Raw genomic sequence first — 23,256 nt, 5'->3', positions numbered from 1 at the left:
GCAAGGGCATTTTTCTTTCTTAAATCCTTGACCCCCAAGCTTCTTTTGGACTTGGACTACACACCTGGGCCCATTTAACCATATAATAGGCACTTTTATTCTTCTTACCAGCCAAAAAACCCCTCATACCCCGCAAAAAAAACCCTCATTATGTGTTTATCTTATTACTCCACAGTTTTCTTATTAAGCAAAAACATCGACATATAGTATGATGGGATACTAGATAATCAGGAATCCAGAATAGTTAGCCTAGCACCAGAGGAGGCATAGCTACAAATCCAAGCATCAAGGAATTTTAGCATTCTAGTTCCAAGGAAATCCAAGTCACTATTTTTAAGAGCTCTGAAAGTGCACCTGAGCTGAGCCCCAAATTAGAATAAGGGTAGCACACCAACTTAAGGAAACAGTTAAACAACTATTTTGCACCGTGACGTACACCACGAGCAGGTCCCTAGAATGCCGCCGTGTCATGTGGAAGGCATTATGGGGGTGTCATGCCCCTCCGAAGGTGAGTCTTTGGTTGGAAGTTTGCTTCAAGCTTGCTTCGAAAAATAAGAAGAAAAGAAAAGGTATCAGAGTATGATGTTTGTGTTTATGGGGTGGAACGAGAGGACACATTTCATGCCTTTTGCACATGCCCGGTGGCTAACAATATGAATCAATTTGATGTAGGCAACTAGGCATGCAAACAGAAGCTCAGATAAATAAAATTAAGACAAGCCATTTACGAACATGACAGCGAATATGATCAAGAAATGAGGTAAAGAATGCTTGAAAGTAAGTTGGTGGCGCAAGTAAACCCGAAGCTAGGAAGAACATAAAAGGAATCCGCAAATGAAAGGAGCGTAAGTGGAGTTGGAATCCTTTTTCTTAAAGGAGTGGCCGGGTTTGGAATAATTTGTAGAGGTGACCTGCCCAGCCTTTGCTTCTCTTTCCAAGATGCCCACTGCCTGCCTGATATATATTCTCTTACTCTTTCGGTCTAGCTAAGTTCGAGTTTGCACTCGTCGCCAAGTAGTTTGAGCATCTATTCCTTCCCATCCAAGGAGGCCTCAGGTACAAGTATATATTGCCATCATAGCGCCCTGCCTGCCTTTTAATTTCCCACACGCCGTGAAAGCAAGCACGCAAGGCAGCAGCATGTCATTGACCACCGATGGTATGCCTACTACGTCCTTAATTCTCCCTCCCTCTGTTAAGTTGTACTGTTTTTAATTTTTTTTGCTGATGGGTAATTAATTTTGTGTTCTGGCCTAGTGTTTACGTACAATAGACCCGGATATTACCGGGTGTATTACATCGTTACCAAGTCTCAAGATGTAGTTACAGCTCTGGAGACACCGCATCCGGTACGTGCCGATGTAGAGACCCGGTGTCTCATCCTACTGTTCGAAGAAAAAAGCTAGTCATTCTTAAGTTTCTCTGAATTATTGCGATGAAGCTCTAATTTGTGAAAATGGATCGTATTTGATGGGAAACTGAAGGTGGTGCTCATGTTCTGGGCGAGCTGGAACGAGCCATGCAAGGTGATGATGAGACCCTTCTGGGACTTGGCCGTGGCTAAGAGGAAGGAGGCCGTGTTCTTGCGGGTGGACGTCGACAAGTTCAGAGATATTGTGGAGCAGTACCAAGTGGAGGCGCTGCCGACCTTCTTGCTGATCAAGGGCGGCGTCGTCAAGGGCAGAGTCGTTGGCGCCAAGGTGGACGAGCTCAACACCGCCATCAAGGCCAGAATATGATCCATAGCATGCGTGGATTCATCCACGTACAAATAATTATGACCAACCGTTAGATGGTGAACACAAGACTGATTGAATTAGCTAGCTACATAATGGTATGCATGAGTGTAATAGTACCACGGTTCCACATGCAATTGTATGGTACATAGACTGTCCTTGTTCTACATGGAACCGTAAAGTGTGAAGTAGGGTCAGCTATAAGAAAAAAAGAACACTTGTAGCAAAATATTTCAACTTACTCCCTCGGAGTTGTGTTACAACAGCTAGCTTGAGGCTATGAAGGTTGGTCATCGATCGCGGCATCTCTGAGGTGATGTCACCATTGTTCCAGTACTTTTTTTTGAAATGGGGAATAAAACCCCGGCTTCTGCATCATGATGATGCACACAGTCTTTTATTAAAAAAGTTACGAGTACAAGGTTCAAAACATCTCAATCATCGTCCAGAGTTGATAGAAGAATCAACCAGCGAAATAAGCAAAACAAAAAGGTACTACACATCAATGTAGACGTCTAGTATGTCGCCAACCAGCCTGGCACAAGATATCCTGAACGACCATCTGGAGCCTTGTGCATCCAGTAGCCATAACATCCCGCTGCCCCTCCGGTGACAGCAGAACCCAATCCCAGTACGTCGCATATATTGGTAATCTGGAAAGTGCTTTGCACATTGATTATTCACTTGGGACCGGAAATCTTGAGCTTGATTGTTCGCTTGCACGGCACGGGGCACTACGGTGTTGCTGTGCGGCTAGACGGTGAGAGAGCGCTGGTGGCGCCAGCGGGGTGGTGCTCTGGCTCCTGAGCTTGATGAGAGTCACCGTGGCCGACATAGTGCGGTGGAGCAAGAGGCGCTGGAGGGAGATGGAGCTGCAGGCAACAGCAAGCGAGGAAGTAGGGAAGATGGCAAACCCGCTGTCGTGGCGGCGCTAGCTACCTCTTGCACACCGGCGTACTTGTCGGTATGAGACTCGTATTGTTGTACAGTATATACTACGTACATAGTACATACATCGTAGTCTATATATATTTGGTGGGCACCAAGTGTAAACTCAGCTCAAATCAGATCAAATGTACATTAAGTGCAATATGATATTTTGAGAGTAGCTAGCTAGTAGCAGACTCCCCTCCCGGGCGGCGGCGGAGGCACCCTTCCGCGTGACCCTAGCAGCCCATCACCCCCCGCCCCTCAGGCCGCCGCTGCTGCCGTCTCCGGTGGCAGTGGCGGCGCCCCTCCCGTCGAAGGACAAAGGGGTTGAGAGGGCTTCTCAGCGGCGCTTCATGGGAGGCGGCGGGGCGCTTGCTGAGGACGTTGGGCGGCGCGGCTGCGGTGGCCGTGGCCTGATGCACTTCGCCGGTCGTCATGGAGGAGTGTGTGGAGCGTGGCGGCCGGCGGTGGCGGCGATCTGGGCCTGATTTGGGCCCTCTTGGCCCCAATTGACGCAGGATCCATGGCTTCGGCCAAGCCATCGTCGGTGCTCCGTGCCGCCTTATTCTTCTCTGGTGATCTGGCAGGAGTGATTGGCGGCGTGGGGGCAGCTGGTCTAGCAATAATGGTGGCGGTCCTTGGGTTTCTCTCATGCGAAGATGAAGACCTGCCGGCCTGTCCGTCTTGACCTGGCTAGAGTGATGAGTTCCGGAAAGCTCCGTCGGCTAATGGAGCAGTGCATCTTTTGCCTGGAGTTTGCTGGATCGTGTGATATTGGTCGCGCGCACCCATGCTTTTATTCCGATCGTTTGGTTCTGGAGAGCGGCGCGAAGCTTTGTTCTGTGCTGACATTAAGTGACATTTTGGTCCATGGTGAAGTCAGAACAAGAAAATATCATGAAAGTCGGATTGGAGGACTAGCTAAGGAAGGTTCAAGTCTCTGCGATGTTGAGAGACTTGCTTGGTGTTCTGGGCTCCGCAGCAGTGGTATGAAAGTGGGGTGGCAACACAGGTGAAATTTAGAGTCCTACCTTTTATTGTGAAAACCCAAGGTCTTGCCTTAACTGGTTGTGCCTGGCAATGACCTTGTTGGGGGCAGTGTTTTGAGAATGAGGACTATCTTCAGGGTGAAAAGCTAAGATCTTTGGTCGGGCGACGACGGCGCAGGTGCACCGTTTCCTTCTTGGAAGCGTCGCTTTTGGACAGTCTGTATTTCAGGTGTTGTCTTGGTGTGGATGTATTGCTGTTGCTAGACCTGAGATGCTGTAGCGGGACATTTGTTTCTTTGTTTTCTTTTCTCTTTATTGATTGTGTGTATCCGTACTGCCATTATGGTGTGGTGTTGTTGCAGAGGTTGAGTGTAATTGGTATATTTTGACATTAATATATTTCCTTTATCGAAAAAGTAGACTGCAACAGATTGGTAAGAATCTATTTTTCTGTTCTTATGTTTTCTAAAGAATAGTACTATGCATTATTTGGGAGTTCTTTTACTGTACCCCTAACTTAACACCAGCCATGCAATTTTCCCAATCCGATGGATTAGATTATCTGGTACTCCAACATAAGTATCTCGAAGTACTGTCACCGAAATATCACACAAGATTAGGCAGTAACCCTGCTTCCAAGGTTACTGCCTAGTCTTGTTCATGCTCTCAATAGCAAAGAGTATGATCGTTCAACAGTAGGCGTCCTTGTTAGGGATGCAAAGATGCTTGCTAGACTGAATATCAATTCAGTTTCCTTTGTTTTTGGTCGTAGAACTTGTCATAAAGCAGCGCATGCGATGGCGGCGCTAGGTGCATCGGGTTCCTCTAGCAGTGGCCTCTTGTGGCCAGATAATGTGCCGAATCATGTAACGGAGATTGTGGCTAGCGATATTGCTATGCCTGAGGTTTAATGGAATTGATATGGTTCCATGTCAAAAAGAAAAACAACCCTGCTTCCAAGGGCAGACCTATAATCTAAGATAATTGGCCCACGATCAGATTCATCAAAAAATCACGATCAAAATTGAAATGTGATCCATCACTATGTTAGTCCTTCAATTGGATTCCAGTTGGATGGATCACTCGATTCCTGTGACTCCCTTGCACTGGCGAGAGCATACACGTTCTGGTTCTGCAGTAATTAACGGCCAAAGAACTACAAATTCGAGTTCTTAATCCATGTTATTGATGCGTATACGATTGGATCGTCTAGTGAGGATATTTGATATGTAATCATGTGTCAGTGTCCCCTATCCTGTTGATCGAAAGTCAAGGATTGAGAACCGTACAGCAGATTGATGTTTCCCTTCAAGATTTGATTCGTTTGCGTAATCGCTTGTTCCTGCTGGCGGAGTGGAAATTGTCAGACTATAGAATAGACACAATGAGCCTTCTAAATAAAAGGAAATTCCATAATACCCTTTGAAATGAGCGGTCAGATTTGATTGGTACTCAAAGGGTACTGTAAAAACTCTCTTATTTGGTGTGAATAAGTGGAACTACTATGCATTATTTGGTTTCACCAAATTGAGAAGAATGAACAGAAGGAGTGCTGTAACTGGTAAGACAGTATAACGAAGGAACGTACACAAATTATAGGTATACTAGTACAAATGCCCGTGCGTTGCCATGGGTCCTCAAATTTCATTTCTCAATACACATATAATTTACAACTCACTATGAAAATTCAAAACAAATAAGGGATACCATAATATACTATAGCATGATAATACCAAACACAACAACAAGATAGCATTGTAACTCCAATGATGATAAATTTAGCATGTTCCTTTCTGAACCCAAAGGCACAAGTGACGCAATCAAGCCTCTTTGAAGAAAGGCAATCATCATTGACATGAGATCAAACACATCTACCTAATTTTGGCCACTTCAGATGCAAGAAGTTTGTAACAATGGTGACACAAACAACACATTATCAAATCACAACACCACACTGACCTAACTCAAACAGTATGCAAGCAATAGCTCTACCGTTAGGCACAACTCTAAAAGAACTCAAAAGTCAAGGTACTTCCCTCCAGACTTCGTGTTCATGCCTACCGCCCTCTTGCTGTTGTTGGCGATGGCTACTGACATTCTGTACTTCATGGGAAGCTCTGATTCCACGGGCCTTGGTACCTCAGGAGGCGTGCTGCAACGGATGAAAGCCCAGTTCACGCCCTCGGAGAATGGATGTTGTTTTATCTCCGTCACACCCCTCTTCACACCGAGACGCTGCTCATCATCAACATGAGATCAAACACATCTACCTAATTTTGGCCACTTTAGATGCAAGAAGTTTGTAACAGTGGTGACACAAACATCACCGTATATCACCGTATCAAATCAACACCACACTGACCTAACTCAAACAGTATGCAAGAAATAGCTCTGCCGCTAGGCACATTCTAAAAGAACTCAAAAGTCAAGGTACTTCCCTCCGGACTTCGTGTTCATGCCGCCGCCGAGTCGATCTAGTATACCAGTAGATTCTTTAAATTCTGGGAAATCCTTTTGTGGAGATAAACTTCCTTCTTGTATATCAGAATATGAAACAAAAAGAAGAAAGCGTAGGGCAAAGATCTCATCATCTACAGCCTGCTATAAAACAAACAAACAGAAGAAAATTTTGCTCGCTTGATGTTCTCTAGACATCAATTGTAAGATTTGGTCATTAAATTTAGCAGCCACTGTTAAGAAGACATAAACTTTGTAAATACCATGTACTGACGCCTTCAGCCGCTTACTCAACTGTTAGTCTGATTCTGATAACATTTAACTACTGGTGAAACTAATAGATAGGTTCCATGACTGCAATTCTATTTAGCCATGATTGAAAAGTAATGGTGATACATTGGTTTCATCACTGCACTTCAAATCCTGGTGATATGCATATTTCAATAAAAAAATCTAATCTCACTCAAATGTAGAAACATGCTCTAAACTTTTCTCCTGGTAAGGTTTGTTCTGCAAATTTGCTATCCTATTTACCGTAAAACCAGGGGCTTAACAACACACACCTGAATACCTCGTCCAATAATTGGACAACAGAACATACAAAATGAAAAAATGATGGCATTTACTGACCTTAATGCCGAACGAAGCTTGTTAATAATCGTGTGTCCAATGCGAGCATTCAAAAATAAAGCTGAAGCATGTAGCCGTAAGGACAAATCAGATAGCATTCAAATTCAGAATCTTCCATGTGTACATTTATCAAAACTGAGAACTGTAAAATAGCGAATAAAATAAGGAGTTGTAGTTCTCTCTCAAATTTGCATGTACCACATTCAAGTTATCTCACCTTTAAAATGGAAACACCTCCAGAGTCCAGAAAGCTTTTCTAACTGCTCCAGCAGCTTTTCCTTGCCATAATCAGAAAGCTTTGCTCAACTACAGATAGTGTGTAACACAATATTCATGTGGGCCAACATAATTCAAATAAGATGAAAAGGAATTCACATGTCCCAACACTTTAAACCGACACTGCATCAACCTGTTATGCTCTTTCTTCAATGTTCTTGTCCCCATCTCCATGGAAGAAAAACAGTGTCATCTTCAGAAACAATCAGCGAATTGAGCATTTTATTAATATAAAACAATTACTACAATCAGACACAGCTTGACTGCCTCTTCCAATGAGTTCCTCCTCACATCAGTGTAGATCTTGTCTAGTAAATCTTATCATCATAACTGTGATGTATACAATTATTGATCAGTGCTGATCATGATAGGAATACAAGACTCATGATACTTTCAATGTGTCCACTAATAGTGTACTTATTGTGCTTTGCTATTTTTGGACAAGCCGCGTATCATCGGCTCGAAGCTAGAGAAAATGGTGGTGTCCCTTGCATACTCAAAGATTACATGTTTCCAAATTGCAAATCAGATGTGTTAGACAGGTATACTGCAAAAACTAAAACATAATAATCCAGTGTAGTAAGTAAAACATGACACTTAAGGATGGTTTGGAGGATGCCGCAAAAAACTGAAACATAATAATCCAATGAGTTAAAGCATGAAAATGTGGTTCTCACATGGAATTTTAACGGCAAGTATAAAAATGGTTCCAAAATTGCAGAAAATTGGAGAGAATTTCAACAGAAAAGATAAACCAATATACTTTCCAAACTGCTACAACACTTTATAATATTCATCTCCTATGTTGGTTGGTAACATGAAGTGAAAGGATATTTATTTTTAAGATCAGTTAGAGAAAAAGGGAGTTCATCTATACATAGAAACCTCCTACACAACAAAAGTGTTCACGTGGATCAGGAGCAAAAAATACCTAGCAGCGCCTAGGAGATGGACTAATTACTCGATGACCAGAGAGATTTGAAAGATTTTGGGATGGATTATTGGATCTGACCTTGGGGAAATTGGCAGTTGTCATGGACGAATCAAATCGCAGCCCACCTCAGCGGGCTCCCCCTCCTCGTCTTTGTCTCTGGAATCGGCCACGGCGGGGAGCGCCGTCGACGGGATAGCGGCGGCGACAACTATTGACTCCCGCTAGGAGCCGTCCACTTTGGGGAGGGTCGTCTCCGGCGAAGCGGCGATGTCCGGACGCCAGCCTCTCCATGAATTGGCTTTTCGCTACAGCTTCGTAAGCTATAAGGATGGAAATTGTAGATCAATGAGACTAATTGCGGCAACACATCGTTGGATGGTAGTGAAGAAATCGCGAGGTAAAGTTATTTTCCTTGAACCAAACGATGAGCCTGCATGAACAAAAAACCTTGGTTGTGGTCATCTCCATGGAGAACTCACCTTGCTCAACCTAGAACTCGTGCTCGACGGCGTGGGCTGACTGGAGGATGGTACCCACCGGCTTCTTCGGCAGCACGAGGCCTCGAGGTGGTTGTTCTAACAGTGGTAGAACTTCACGAGGGACCTTCTCCTCTCTAAGGAGAATGTCCTCCCTGGCCGCAACATCATGGACCTTCTGCCGGAGCATCTACCTGCGGGAGGTGCGCATGACGATGGCCAGCATGCCTGGTGGAGTTGTATCCGGGAGGCCAGTGGCGGAGCTTGATAAAAATCTTAGTAGGGGCGAAACTACAAAATAAGATAAAAAATTGGAACGCAAATCATAGGACAACATGCTAAAATCCGTAGCAGCTTGAGAAATTTATATAATATGTTGACTTTATTCACAAAATACATTTCTAGCATCAACATACGACATAAGCTACTTCAAAACAAAATAAACTTTCTACTAAACCATGGACATTCACATTTGTCATATATAATCTTATCACTACAGATTAGCTCTTCATTTCTTTGCTCCCGCAAAATGCGAAAGAACATCCTCACAGAAATTCCCCTCTATATTTACCAGAAAGTTGTTGGGGAAAAAAATCGTCGCTACTTCCTAGCTACACAATGAAACAACAATCTGCAATCAACAATTTCAGCGTGTTATTAAATCTATAACATAGCTAGAATTTTCCCCAATCTATAACAATCTGCAAGAATCTTTCCCAATCTATAACAATCTTAATCTGCAAGATCGGAGCTATTCAAGCAAGAACTAAATTCAGACTGTGGTAGGAAAGGGAAAATTTACCAGCAGTGAAACTTGAAGGCAGGGAAAGAGTTCTCGGAAGGCCGGAGACCACAGCCGCCCTACCTCATCCACCACCCGGTGGCCACGCCCTCAGAGAGCAGGATGAGGGGCAGTACCGGGCGGCGGCGCCCCAGCGCTAAGCTCTAGACGGACCGATGGACCAAGGATGCGGCCGAATCGCGTGAGTCCCAGCGAGGCGCGAGGTGGTCGGGGAAGTGGTATGTCGACGGAGACCCCGGCGTGAGAGCGGCTAGGTTCTGATCGAATTTGAGAGATTCTCCCCCTTCCCCGTACGCCCGAAGCTCGAAGGAAAAAAAGGCACAGATCGATTCCTTACCGCTCCCGTCGCCCAGTGGGCCTCCTCCACAGATCGAGTCCCTGCTGGCCTGCTCACCGTGCGTGGCGCGCGATGGAGGACTTCTGACCGCCGCTGGGGCACCCCGCTCCATCGGTGGCAATCACATCCACAACACCATATGCTCAGTCGCCGTCTAAGTTCACGAACACACTACCGATGCGTCGAGATCCAGATGGAGCACTCTTGGATCGAGAGTGGTGACGTGGGAAGGGAGAGGATGGCGGCGCTGGAATCTGGAGAGGACGAGAGAGGTGGTTCTCGACTGCGGCGTGAGCGGCGACAGGCGGAAGATCTACGGGCGAGCGGAGCGGCGATTGCTGGAGGGTTTCCTCCTTCCGTTCGGGAGGTGTGACGAAGCGGAACAACGGCTTGGGACCGGAGGGAGGCGGCGCGCCATGGCAGGAGGGAGCGGCGGCGGGGTGGTGGTACCCTAGGTCGGGAGCACGGTGAATCGCTCGGTTTTTGGATCGAATGGCTGCCTCAGCCTCCTCGCTCGGAAGGAAGTGGAGAACGAATATGGGCCAGGCCCAAGGGGCGAAGATGAAGCTCGACCAGGCCCAAGAGGGCGACGACGACGAAATTGGTGGCAGAAAACGGAAGAACTTCGTTCTTTTTAAGTAGTGTAGATATCTAATAGATGAATCCCGTTAAGGTACGGCAACACATCCTCTACTCTTTTCTGAAAGGAAAATGCTCGCGTTCCCCCGGGGGATCCGTCGTTGGCTTCCTCCGCGTCGCGCGACGTTCGATCGGCCCGATCGCGCGGACATAAACTTGCCACGTCAGCCTTCCTCAGCACCTTATCTCTTCACCACGCGTTGTCGTCCTGCACATCTTCTCTCCTCCACCGCTTCCTCATCCCAATCGAGAGGATAAGGCGAGAGCTCGTCCATACACAGCCCCCGCCGATACCCCTGCCACCATAGCATGAGCTCGTCTCCGCTGCGCGCCGCTACCCGCCTCCCCGCCATGCCGCCGGCCTCGAGCTCGCCCTGCCGCCGTCTGCCTCAGGGACGTCCGGTACCTCCGGCAAGATGCTCTCCTCAACCTCCTCGTCGCGTCTACAACGAGGTGAGGCGGGGACCCGGCGGACGGCGAACCATGCAGCGGGTGCTCGGAGCGGCAGCCGGCGTTTGCTGCTACCGGCGCTCTGCGGCGCTACAGTACATCACCGGCGTTGCTGCTGCAAGCGGCGCCCGCCGGTGATACAGAGGAATGGCGACGGCTACTGTCCATCTGACGCGTTGCTGCTAGCGGCGCACGGCGTTGCTCCCACCGCCGCCCGGCGTAGCTACAGTACATCAGCGGCGTTGCTGCGTCTGGCATCCGGCGGTACTACAGAGGAATGGCGGCGAAGCTACCGTCCATCAAAGGCGTTGCTGCGAGCGGCACCCGGCGTTGCTCCGACCGGCTCCCCGAGTTGCTACAAAGGAATTGCGGCGTCGCTACCGCCTGTCAACGGCGGCGCTGCCAACGAATTTGCAGGGTGCTGCAAGCGATTGCCGGCAATGCTACTACCGGCGGTCATCGGTGCTGCTGGCGGCGGCGGACTGGGATGCTGCGAGAGTTTTGGCGATCTTCTCCGGCGACGGTTCAGCGTTGCTACCATGGTGGACGCCGATTGCTACAATGGTGGAAGGCGACTGCTACCACGGTGGACGCCAAATGCTACCACCGCACGACGGCGCGAGTCCTCTGCTGCAAGGGGCGTGGAGGCCGACCTCACCGGAGCTGGACGCCGGCCAGGGGCCAAGCTGACCGCCCATGGTCACGGGGCAGGAACCGCCTGCGCTCGTCGAGCGGGACGTGGTTGTGTGATGTTTTTTTTTTTCCTTTGGAGCATGAGGAGTTTCGGTTTCCAATCGTGGGAGTATTCTGTACGCGGGAGATGGACACGTGTCGATCGCTAGAGCGCTACCCTTTCTGAAACTGATTCTAGTTATCTCCTCAGAAACTGCAGAAGTAAACACACACACATCATCAATAATTTTTTTTTACCTGGACTAAGCCAGCATGAACAACTTTATAACCAACATCCGGGAATACAAGTGTTCATTCCATCTCTGATTTTTGAGTGGGTAGGGGGCGGGGGGGGGGGGGGGGAGAACTAGTGGAGAAGATTCAGGGGGGTTCATATCCATTACACCAAGAATTAAGAAGGGAGGTCGAGGAGGGGGTGTTGCATCTGTAGGCCCAAAGCCTAACGTCTTCAATGCACCTGTTCGAGACGAGGGAGAGGGTTTCCAGGACGCCATTGAAGGTGCGGGCGTTTCTCCAGATGTTCCAGGCGATGGCGGTATTGATGGTGGTCTCTTCAAAAGTGCCGCACCGCTCTAGCCAAAATCATCGAAGCTAGAAACCGTGCCGAGGTCGAAGTCTCTATGGAAGAAAGCCCAGACTTCCATAGCTCGGGGTCAGCGAAGCAACAGGTGATCCGTGTCTTCGTCGAGGTCGCAGGAGAGGCAGTTTGCGGAGGTGGACATGTTGTGGTGAAAGCGCCGTTCATTGGTGGGGAGACGCTTTTTCCTGGCCAGCCGACAGAAGATTTCTTACTTCACAGGGGCAGTGCTCCTCCAGACCCTGCTCGCAACTTCATCAGCCTGCAGATGCCTGAAAAAATTGACATAGAAACTTTTGTTTGATAGTTTATTGTTAGTGAGGCGGCCATCACGCAGATCAGGGATGTCGATGCGAACACGCACAAGGATTAGCTCGGAGGACAGGGCACGAAAGTCAGCCGCCGCGGCCATCGTCAAGCGGGGTCCAAGGGAGTTACGGAGGCCAAGGGAGAGGACCAAGGCAACTTTAATGTTAGGCCTGGTAGAATGGGAGAAGAGATTGGGGAAGCGCTCGCAGAGGGTTTGATCTCCAAGCCAAAGATCAAACCAGAAGGCTGTAGAGGACCCATCACCCAGGAGGACCTTAGAGACGGATCGGAAGGGGGCAATCCCAGCAATGATGTCTTTCCACAGAGGCGTGTCCAGGTGGTGGCGATCACCTAAGTCACGGTCACCGTTCCACCCATACATACGTCATAACCAAGAGACCCAAGGGGCTAAGGAGCCAGAGTGAATTTTAGTGAGAAACTTCGAAAGAAGGGCAGAGTTTTGGGCAGGGAGGGATATGACCCCAAGGCCCCCAAAATTTTTTGGGACACAGACGTCCTCCCAGGCCACCTTGCACTGACCTCCATTGCAAGTTTCCTCTCCAGTCCAGAGGAAAGCCCGACGCCGCTTATCGATGGCCTCGACAACACCGGCGGGGAGGAGACCCGCACTCATGGCATGGGACAGCATAGAGGTGAGGACCGAGTTGACGAGGAGAAGACAACCTCCAATGGGGAGGCATCGTCCTCGCCAACCAGATAGGCTCATATCGCTTTTTGACATAATCGGCGCAAAGTCACCCAGACGGAGTTTGTAGGGGGAGAGCGGAAGGCCAAGGTAGGTCTGAGGGAAGGTAGAGACTGTACACCCAAAGGCGGCAGCCATAGAGAGGGCGGAAGCATTGTCGACCTTGATGGGGACAAAGGTGCTTTTGTGGAAGTTGATGGTCAGCCCCGTGGCTGCAGAGAAGTCATCGATCACCTTTTTAAGGTTTTCCACATGCCCGGGAACAGCTCGAATGATGATAAGGGTGTCATCGGCGTACTGCAGCACAGGGCAGGTTAGGTCACTGACAATGGGGTGCAAAAGGAGCCCATCTCTAGAAGCCTAGAGGAGCATCTGTTGCAGCACATCAACAACGATGTTGAACAAGAAGGGGGAGAGAGGATCGCCTTGCTGCAGACCTCGACGACATTGAATCCATCTCCCCGGGATGCCATTAAGGAGGACCACAGTTTGGCTAGTCTGATTGATCAAGTTAATCCAAGAACACCATAGATCCGGGAGGCCTTTAGCACGCATAATGCGATCGAGAGCATCCCAACTGATGGAGTCGACGGGTTTGCGAAAATCCAGTTTAAAAACCGTAGCTAGCGTAGCGCGCCTGTGGCAAGTTTGGACAATATCAGCAGCATACACAAAGTTTTCAGTGATGGACCAGCCAGAGATGAAGCTAGTTTGGTCGGGGTGGACGACGTAGGGAATGAGTTCGCGAATGCGAAGGGTGAGTCACTTGGTGTGGACCTTGAGACAACAGTTTTGTAGAGATATGGGGCGGAAGTTTTCAGGTTTGTTAGCAACCTCTTTTTTCGGAAGTAAGATAATATGAGATTTATTGATGGGGCGAAGGTCCGAGGTAAGAGAGTGGAAGTCCATAAGCGCATCCAGGAGATTTTGCTTGACGAGGTTCCAGTGGCGCTTGTAAAAAGGCGAGACCAAAGCCGTCAGGGACGGGACTAGAGTTATCATTCATAGAGAAGAGATCACCCTTGATTTCCTCGAGGGAGAAAGGGCGGGTGTGAGTGGCAGCCTGGGAGAGGTTGATTGAGGTGGAGGCCACCAGATGGGGGAGATCGAGGGTGCTGGTGGCTTGAAGGGGAGTGCCCAGAAGGTTTTTTTAAAAAAAGAGTGGAGGATAGAAGGTTTGGCAGGGTGGGAGGGGGATGAGATTGCCATCCTCGGCCTCAAGACTTTTAATCTATTTTTATGGAGTCGCCCCAAGGCGCAGAGGTGAAAATAGCGGGAGTTCTCATCACCCAGAGTGCAGTTTTTGATTTTTCCCCTCTGTCTCCAGTAGGTGGCCCGCTCAAAATTCTTCTGGCTAAGGTGGTGTTTGGCAAGAGAGCGAAGGCCGGCCTCAAGGGGGGAAAGGTGGCGCGATTCCTCGAGCCTGTCTAGGAAGGTGATGACCGTACGACGGTTGAGGAGGTAGACAGAAGGCATCCGCCGCTCCCGTGCCCAAGCACGGACAGCGGAGCGAACGCGTTTGAGCTCGAGGCAAAGCTTACCAACTGACGGGAGATGGGAGTGGTTGGTGCCAACACTATTCCAGTTGCTAGAGACAAGGGGCGGGAAGGAAGAGTGAGAGAGCCATGAATTTTCCATCCTGAAGATGGAGCTACGAGGAGCTTTTGAGGAGGCTTCCAAACGTAGCGGGACATGGTCAGAAGTGGTTCGGACCAAGGAAGTGAGAGAGGAGTCAGGAAGACCGAAGCTCCACTCAGGGTTAATCAGAACCCGGTCCAGGCGCGCAAGGATCGGTGGCACCTATTGGTTAGACCAAGTGAACTGGCGATCCAGGAGAGAGATTTCCAGCAGACCAAGGCCATTAATGAAGTCGTTGAAGGAAGCAGCTTCAGCAGTATTAAATTATTGTTGGACTTGTCTCTCGGGGCCCGAAGGAGGTTGAAATCTCCCATGAAGGCAACATGGCCGGCGAGGGAGGGGAAGATCTGTTCGAGGGAGGAGAGGAATTGCATTTTGAGGGTGTGGGCGCAAGGTCCATAGACATTGACAATGGTGAAGAGGAGATCCTCCGAACGGAGCAAGAAAGTAGTGGTGAGGGAGAAGTCGTCTATGGAGTGGTGAGTAAGCTCGAGAAGCCTATCATCCCAAGCAATAATGATGCCGCCTGAGGACCCAACGGAGGGTTTAAACATGAAGGAGCGAAGCGAAGGCGGAAGAAAGGAGGAAGCGAGGAAGGAGGAGATGTCGGCGAGCTTGGGTTCTTGCAAACATAGAACATATGGGAGGGCCAAGTCAATGGCAGCTCTAACATCGTAACATTTGCGTCGCTGACCGAGACCGCGAACATTCCAACATTCAAAAAGGATTTTGATCAACATAGGAAACTAAAGAAACACTAGAGCACAAAACAAAGGCCAACGCCCTTAGGGGTCCAAAGATGGGTTACACAAAATGGAGACACAGGGGTCTTAAACATACAACAAGGGTAGCAACGACAAAGGGTACTGGGGCATAACATAAGGCCCAACTGAATAAAACTGAGAGGAAGCCAGTGGTCAGCATGGGCGGCGCAGTCTCGCAGCTCATCCAGCCCAGGGCCAGAAGAGAGGAGGAGCCCAGGATGGGTAGCATGGGGGGCGACGGATGGAGCAGGGCAGAGGAGAGCCCGGCAGTAGCAGACGCGGCGGTGTGCAATCATAGGGAAGCCGCTGTCGACGGGAGAGCCACGCCCAGGCCCAGGTCCGAGGAGGGAAGGTCGCAAGCAGAGGCAAGGGCACATACATCCTCCTCAGGAAGGGGCCTGGCCTCTTCCAACGCCACTGCTAGGAGGTCTTCGACAGAGAGCTCGCCGCGGCGGGTGCAGGGGGTCCCCGATCCTTCGTTCAGAGTTTTTTTTGCGCTGCTTGTCCTTGTCGATGATGGAGACATAGGCGGTGTCGTTGGTGAACCTGGTGCATCGGCGTGGCTCAACAGCAGCAGGGGACGACGGCCTCCTGGTCTCCCGATCATCAATAATTTCACTTATTATATGTTTCCATTTGATGTGTATGACCAGTATCTGTTGACCCAGCTCACGGAAAAGAAATCCTTCACTGTCCATAGCTTCCTGGGAATATATATATAGCTCATTAGTATGGAACTATGGAATTCTACGAATGGCAAGCATAATAAGTGGGCTGTTAGAGAGCCATACAATCGCTCATTGCAAGCACCATAGTGCAGTTTATTACTGTTGGTAGATGGTGGGCGATTGGAATAACGGTGCAATGTTTGAATTTTGTATGGATCATTTTCTGAAGTACAACATCGGTTGTGTTTTCCATAGAGGCTGTTCCTTCATCAAATACTAAGGGCTCCTTTGATTCAAAGGATTTACATAGGAATTGTGTAGAATTTGGTTCCCATGGAAAAAATTCCTATACTTGTTTTTTGATTCATAGGAACATATCATGTAGGAAAATTTTCTATAGGAATCTTGTAGTGTAATTCCTATAGGAAAAAACATTAGCTCATACCTCATGAAAATATTCCGTTGCTATAATTAAACACACTTCATCTTCCTATAGGTTTCAAGTAGAGATGCCATTCCAATCCTACACCTTTCCTATTTCTATGTTTTTCCTATCCTTTAAACCAAAGGAGCCCTAAGACACGACACCTTCTCAAAAAGTGCCTGACCTAGACAAAAGAGCTACCTTTGTCCATGCTCCAGTTATTTGACCACGTTCCTACCAAGTGGATCCAATTCACGCTTCTTCTCCTGGATAGCTTCAAGAAGTTGGCATTTGTCAAGACATATTCGGATGCTGGCTACAAGCGTGCTTGAAAAAATCATTCACGTGAAAAAAGGGGCAAGCAGAAGGAAGAGGCTAAAGAAACGAGTGACATGGATGAGGATGAGACTTTTCCGAAACCCAAGGGAGATTCCATAACCGAATCCAAGAATCCTTCCGACAAGAAAAGCGAAAGACCTACTGCAAAGGCTAAGAAATATGCCATGCAAATTTTTAATGCCACACTGCCAGAAGTTTCTCAGTATGTGAAGTGGTCGGAAAAATCCATCACATGGACGCGTGAGGACCACCTGGATCTGGTACCTAGAGCACTATGTCTTGGTAGTCAACCCAGGTGTCGAGGGTGCTCCTCGGCAATGCCCTCCGATAGGGGCTTAGGGTTGATGGAATCCTGCAAGCTGACACGAGACATCGGTTCACAGACAAGCGAGGAGAGCGATTTACCCAGGTTCGGGGCCCTCGATGAGGTAAAATCCTTACGTCCTGCCTGTCTGTTCTTGATTATGATGATAATGGGTTACAATGGGGTGCCGAATAGTTCGGCTGAGATCTCGTCGAGATAGCTAAGTGCTAGGGTAACCTAGGTCTAAGCTTCTGTTGGCTAAGATCGCTAAGATTGATTGTCCCCCTCGATAGCCCCTCTCCTGGCCTTTATATAGGAGGCCAGGTCTCGAGAGGCCTAATCGAGTACGACTAGGTTTACAATAGATCTATCTCTAAACTTTCCTTGTTCGGCTCCTTCCGCGTCTTGTACTTCAAGGAACCTTCCTTTGCACCGTCCTAGTGGCCCATCTTGCCATCGAGTACCTTCATGGGCCTCCAGCTAGACCGTATAGGGTAGAGCAACATCGGTTACCCGAAGGGTAATGCCCATGTCAGTAGCCCCCGAGTGTCTAGCCGAACATAGTTCGGGTAGAGACTGAAGCATGTCTTCTTCCGACGTCCTTCTCCTTGATCATTCTTGTTTTCCTTCTGTCTGCACCATCTTCTTCTATCGGGTGCGCGTCAGCGCTCCCGATGGGAGTAGCCCCCGAGTCTAGGTACGGATGCTTGCAATCCGTGCGTAGACTCAAGTTGTACTACTCGAACATTTTTCTCTGTCAAAGTTTTTTCCTATAAGTCTTCATAGGTCATCTGCTATATTTTCTTCATGCAAGGGATAATGAGTAACGTGCCCAGCTTTTGCTGGTTAACTGCCGACAGCAAAACAACATTACCCTACACAGAATCAAGTCCCCATGCATGATCCTGGAGTGCGGAAAAAGTTCTGTCGGGTGCGCGTCCAGCGCTCCCGATAGGAGTAGCCCCCGAGTCTAGGCACGGGCGCTTTCGTCCGGGGGCAGGCTCGAGTCAAGTTTTTTCCTTCGAGTCCTCATTCTGTCGGGTGCGCGTCCAGCGCTCCTGATGGGAGCAGCCCCCGAGTCTAGGTGCAGATGCTTTGCAATCTGTGCATAGACTCAAATTGAGCATCCGATAGCTTTTTATTCCTTCGTATGCAATCATTCCACATGACGTCATTGATGACGTTTTACTGACACCTTGATTCTGACTGATAAGACGCGACCCGCCGGCCCTTTTTTTGAGCAATTCCTGCTCCTCTTACACAGTTACCGAGGCACCTCCTCGATTTCTGCAACCATTAACTGAAGAAAAGGTCCACTTAGCAGTACGGGGCCTTCCTTAAATTTCTCAAAGGATGAAAATCCCTAATCTTCTCCTTCATTCGTCATAACATCCCTTCGTCGTTCTTCCTCTTCTCCCTTTCACAACTGCTGCGCCGCCACCACTGCTTTCCAGATCTCGCGATGGTGAAGAAGAAGAACCCTAGCGCCGCCGCCAGTTCCACGAGCGGTGGTGCCGCCGCCAAATCTTCCTCGATTCTTTCGAAGGAGGGTGCCCCAAACGCTCTTCCCCCAGCTCCGGCGCCGCCGGCGCCACCAAGCTCAGTAGCCAAGCCCGGAGATTGGATAGCTTCAACCGTCACCAAGCGTGACGAGAAGAGATCCCGAAGCCTGGGATTGATCTCCTCCGATGAGGGGAATGTGATCTTTCCAGGTGCGATTTCTCGGCCTAATCCCCCTGCTGGCTTTACCGTGATGTTCTTGTCGTTCTTATATCGGGGTCTTTCGCTTCCCGCTCATGAATTCCTCCTCCACCTCTTGCGAACTTACGAGATCCAATTATGGCAACTCACTCCCAACTCAATCCTTCACGTTGCTGTGTTCATCACCCTTTGCGAGGCATTTCTGGGCATTAAGCCTCATTTTGGGTTGTGGAAAAAGATCTTCTGTGTGAAGAGATACAGCAGTAGTAATGGATCCTTTGTCACCGGAGGAGTGGGATTTGTAGCTCGTTCGGATGTTAACTACTTCAACTTCCCAATGAGAGAATCCGTGCAAGGGTGGAGATTGAAATGGTTTTACGTCAAGGATTCCTTGTCACCCGAATCCCAGCTTCCTTGCTTTGTCGATGTCCTTGAAGCCAAGCCTAAGGATTCCTGGAAGAATATTCTCTCTCCCGACGAAAGAGTAGCAGCCGATGAATTATTTGCCAAATTTCTTCGGATCAAGGAAGCTGATGGCCAAACCATGGTCGGCACAGAGGTGGTGGCGTTGTTCCTGAAACGTCGAGTCCAACCAGTCATGGCCAGAGTTCGCCCGATGTGGTTGTATTCAGGCTCAAAGGATGAGACCAGGATTAACGCTGCCGAACTGTCAGAAAAGGAACTGCTCGATGAAGTCCGTCGCCTTACTTTCTTTAGTCAAGAGGACTCGATCCCATTGACATCTTCTTACACTCCTTTCGATGCCGAACATCCACCGCCAGAGGTAACTTCCCCTTTCAAATTCTTATTATGCTACTCTCACTTAATCAACATGAGTACCATTGTTCTCATTTATTTTTCCTTCGACAGGTCGCCATAACCTTTGGAGATTCGCACGACTCGCCGAACGACATTTCTGAGGGGAGAGGCTCCTCAGTTCCCATTGATTTTCAAATTATCGAGCATACAAGCCCAGAAAGCGATTACGATGATCCGATAGATTCAGAAACTGTTCACACCAACCTCCCTCCTTCAGCCGATGACGCTTGCGACACAGAGGGATCAGTGCGTGATGATGACGCTGATCATGATGCCTTTGTTAATGCAGCTGTGGAGGAGACCAGGGCCCCGCCCGTGAAGAGATCAATCGGCGGCTTTGTTGACGAAGATGATCTTCTCGATATGTAAATAACCTTCTTCTTTTTTACTATATTTTGTCCTCTTGTTTCCCGCATTCTCTGCATAACTTCTATCGACCGTTTTCCTTTTTGTAGTGACGAAGGTTTCATCGAGCCTCCATCTAAGAAAGCCAGGTCCGATGTTGTTCCGCCGGTCGTTGCAACTTCCGAAGCTTCGGCTCCTAAGGCAACTCCCACGGCCCAGGCATCGACTGCTTCTTCCCTTTCCAAGGGGAAAGACATTCCTGTTGCCACCACGATTCCTCCTTCAGTAAGCCCCTTTTTAAATACAACGCAAGTCTCTTGGAGTATGCATTGCCTAATGATTCTTTGTAAAACATCCTTTTTCCCTTAAGGACCTACACGGTGTGATATCCTCTTTAGAGGCCTTTGCCTCTCAATTTACCTCTCTGGAGGCGGACAACGTTCGACTGCAGGAGGAAGTTAAATCTTCCTCTTCAAAGTTGGACGGCGCCATTAAAAAGGCTGCCACAGCTCGCCAGGAGGTCGACTCCCTGAAAGAGGAGCTGAGCAAACTGAAGGAGAGGCTGAAGGAGGAGGAAGCTCGGGCAGCTGAAAAGGACGAACTCCTTCGTCAATTCGCTTTGGCTCTACTTGGTAAGCTCTTTCATACATCTCTGTTGATTATTACCCTTACGAATTCGTTTCTTTACCAATGATCTCTTCCAATTCGATTTCTTGCAGAAGCCGCCAGCATCCCTGCTGCTGCCTTGGACAAAGTTCCGAACAACTCTCCGGCAAATGGTGTGTCGATGGCTCTCGCCTCCCACCAGCTTACCCGGGAGCTTCTTGAAAAGGGAAAAGGTGCCCTGGCGCGGATGCATTCGATGATTTTCCCCAAGATCAAGCAGGAGAAGACTCTGGGGCAGCTGATTGATGCCTTCGCGGTTGACACCAAGGAGGTTATCGAGGTATTCAAGCGTACTTCGCGTACCTATGGTGCCCTCCTTGCCTTCCAACTTATGATGGGTTACGGCTTTAAGGCTGACATCGAAGAAATGACTAAGGAGCTACCGAAAGAGCAAGATGGGCGATTCGTTGACTTAAGCGCCTTTAAAACGTCTGCCCTTACTTGTGCTCGTCAGCTCCTTGAACTAGTCTCGTCAGGGAAGACATCGGCTGGACCTAGTTTGTCGAATCAGACCCAGGCCCCTTGATTTTTGTAACTTATCTTCGAGCTGATGTGAAACATTGTTCTTTGTTGCAAAACTTTATGTTTGTAATGAACTCTGTGCTGGCAGTGTTGCTGGCACACCTTTATCATAATGTTTTCACTTGCACTTCTCCCGATAGTAGTTACTTGCACTTCTCCCGATGGGAGTTACGTTGGATGTTCAATTTTGCCGTATCCGACATCCTTGTTAACGCTGTTTCTTGCAGGTTTTCCCGGTGCCCTCATTTGTCGACGACTCTTTGGGTGTTCTTCCCGAAGGTGATCGGATCCAGCGGATGAAGGATCGGATCACCCAGATGGAAAAGGATCTGCGCAGCACTTACGCCTTAGCTGCTATTGTCAATAAGAAGAGCGAGATTGCAGCCGACGTAGAGCGGTACGCTCTTACTGAGCTGCATAAAGCTACCGAGAGTTTAAACTGTGAGTTTCTTGATCCCTGCGCCCTTTTGTCAAGAACTCCTTATCTGATCCTTCATTTATTTCTTTGCCAGTCATAGCTCTGAACCGTGCGGAAGAGAACAAACGGATTCACGAGCGTGTGCATGCATTAACCCAGCTATCCTCAGCCGAAGAGATTTTCTGGCGGGAGCACTCGAAGGCTTCGACTGTCGCGCAATTTCAGGATCGGGTTCAGCAGGTCCACCACTTCTTCGAAAAGTGCTACAAGGCTATGAGAGTGGTTTGGAAGACGATGTTCCCTTTGAACGCAGTTCCCCCCACGCTCCTGGCTTTGATGTCTGAGTTTGGTAATGCCAAGAAGATCCGAGACTTGGTGCGTGCTCAAGTTTTTGCAGGGGCCAGGTTTACACTTGCCCTTGTACTTGCCCGTTATCCCTCAGCAAGTTTGCTGTCGATTGCCAACGCAACTGGGGACTTGGAGGCACTGTATCCGAAGGTATTGTTGCCCGCCAATATAATTGTCGACAGACTTGAGGAGGACTCAAAGGTACCTGAAGAAAGAGGAACTCCGCAAGGGTGATTTCAGGGATTAAAGGTTTGTTTTGTAAGTAGATGATTTGGCTACTTTATCCAAGCGTTTGGATTATGTAATGAGGCCCTTTTGTTCGGTAGATACATGCGTATGTACTTTTACCGTGCTAATGCCGTTGGCAAGTTTTGACTGAGCGAATCTGAATTGCTCGTTTGAATGTATGTATATTGGTTGGTTAGCAAATCATTTGAGTGATCAGCTCGTGTTGCAGGTTTTGCTAAACCCGTTGTATGCGCAACTTTGCTTTCAACCGATGTATGTTTCGGCAGTCACTCCCGAATATTTCGGGTGTAATGATGCTGCCGATGAGCCCGTTGTCCATTGATATTTCCATAAGTAAAATATCGAACGTGGGTTGTATGTATTTCCGAACTCTTGCTATTTACGGCACTCGTAGAGGCATCTATAGCAAAGGGAAAGGTTAATGTCTTTTAGCACTCGTAGAGGCTTTTTTTAGAACACGATCTTCTGCCTTGTACTATGTTTGCATAGTGATGCGGCTTAGTCGTTTTGAATTACTGCAATGCTTTGACAAAGAATCGAAGCTTAAAATCTTATTGATAAGGTAAGCATGAGACTAGGAGGGCGAAAAAAGGAAGGCCCTGTTTAGAATAAAAGGAGAAAATTAAATGCTGACAAATTGCTTAAGCAAGGAAGGGGTTCTTCTCTTCTTCTGGCTTCTTCACCACGTTAGTGGTTGCTGCAGCGTTGTTGGTTTCACCAGGGGTTTGAGCAGTGGTTGCCAGCGTCTTGCTATCTCCTGTGCCTTCTGCGCCATCAACTGCTGAACCTTTTGCTGCCGAGGCCTCTGCTGCCGAAGCTTCAGCTGCCGAAGCTTCGGCTGTCAAAGCTTTAGGGACAGGAGCAGCTGGCTTCTTCTTGGTTTCCCTGACATCTTTCTCCTCCTTGATTTCACGTAATGACAGCTTGGGTAAAGGGTCGACGATTTCTTGCTGTGACCCGAACTTCGCAGCAATCCTCTGAAAGTCGCGATCATAATTGTCCAAACGTGAAAAACTTCCATAGACTGTGATGTTTGTCCCGTTGTTCCCAGGCATCTTCAGCTTGAGTTATGCATAGTGCGGCACAGCCATGAACTTGGAATAAGCTGGT

General features: G+C 48.5%; 1 protein-coding gene across 1 annotated transcript; it reads left to right on the top strand.

Moving 5' to 3' along the window:
- Nucleotides 1-990: 990 nt before the first annotated feature.
- LOC127345805 (thioredoxin H-type) lies at nucleotides 991-2,045 on the top strand. Its single transcript, XM_051372331.2, has 3 exons — nucleotides 991-1,159; nucleotides 1,258-1,349; nucleotides 1,485-2,045. The coding sequence occupies exons 1-3, from the start codon at nucleotides 1,141-1,143 to the stop codon at nucleotides 1,737-1,739; spliced, it is 366 nt and encodes a 121-aa protein (XP_051228291.1). The 5' UTR covers nucleotides 991-1,140; the 3' UTR covers nucleotides 1,740-2,045.
- The last annotated feature ends 21,211 nt before the right edge of the window (nucleotides 2,046-23,256 follow it).

Source organism: Lolium perenne, chromosome 3 (genome assembly GCF_019359855.2).
Source record: "Lolium perenne isolate Kyuss_39 chromosome 3, Kyuss_2.0, whole genome shotgun sequence".
NCBI lineage: Eukaryota > Viridiplantae > Streptophyta > Magnoliopsida > Poales > Poaceae > Lolium > Lolium perenne.
Note: the sequence above shows the minus strand (reverse complement) of the source record. Positions and strands in the feature narration are given on the sequence as shown.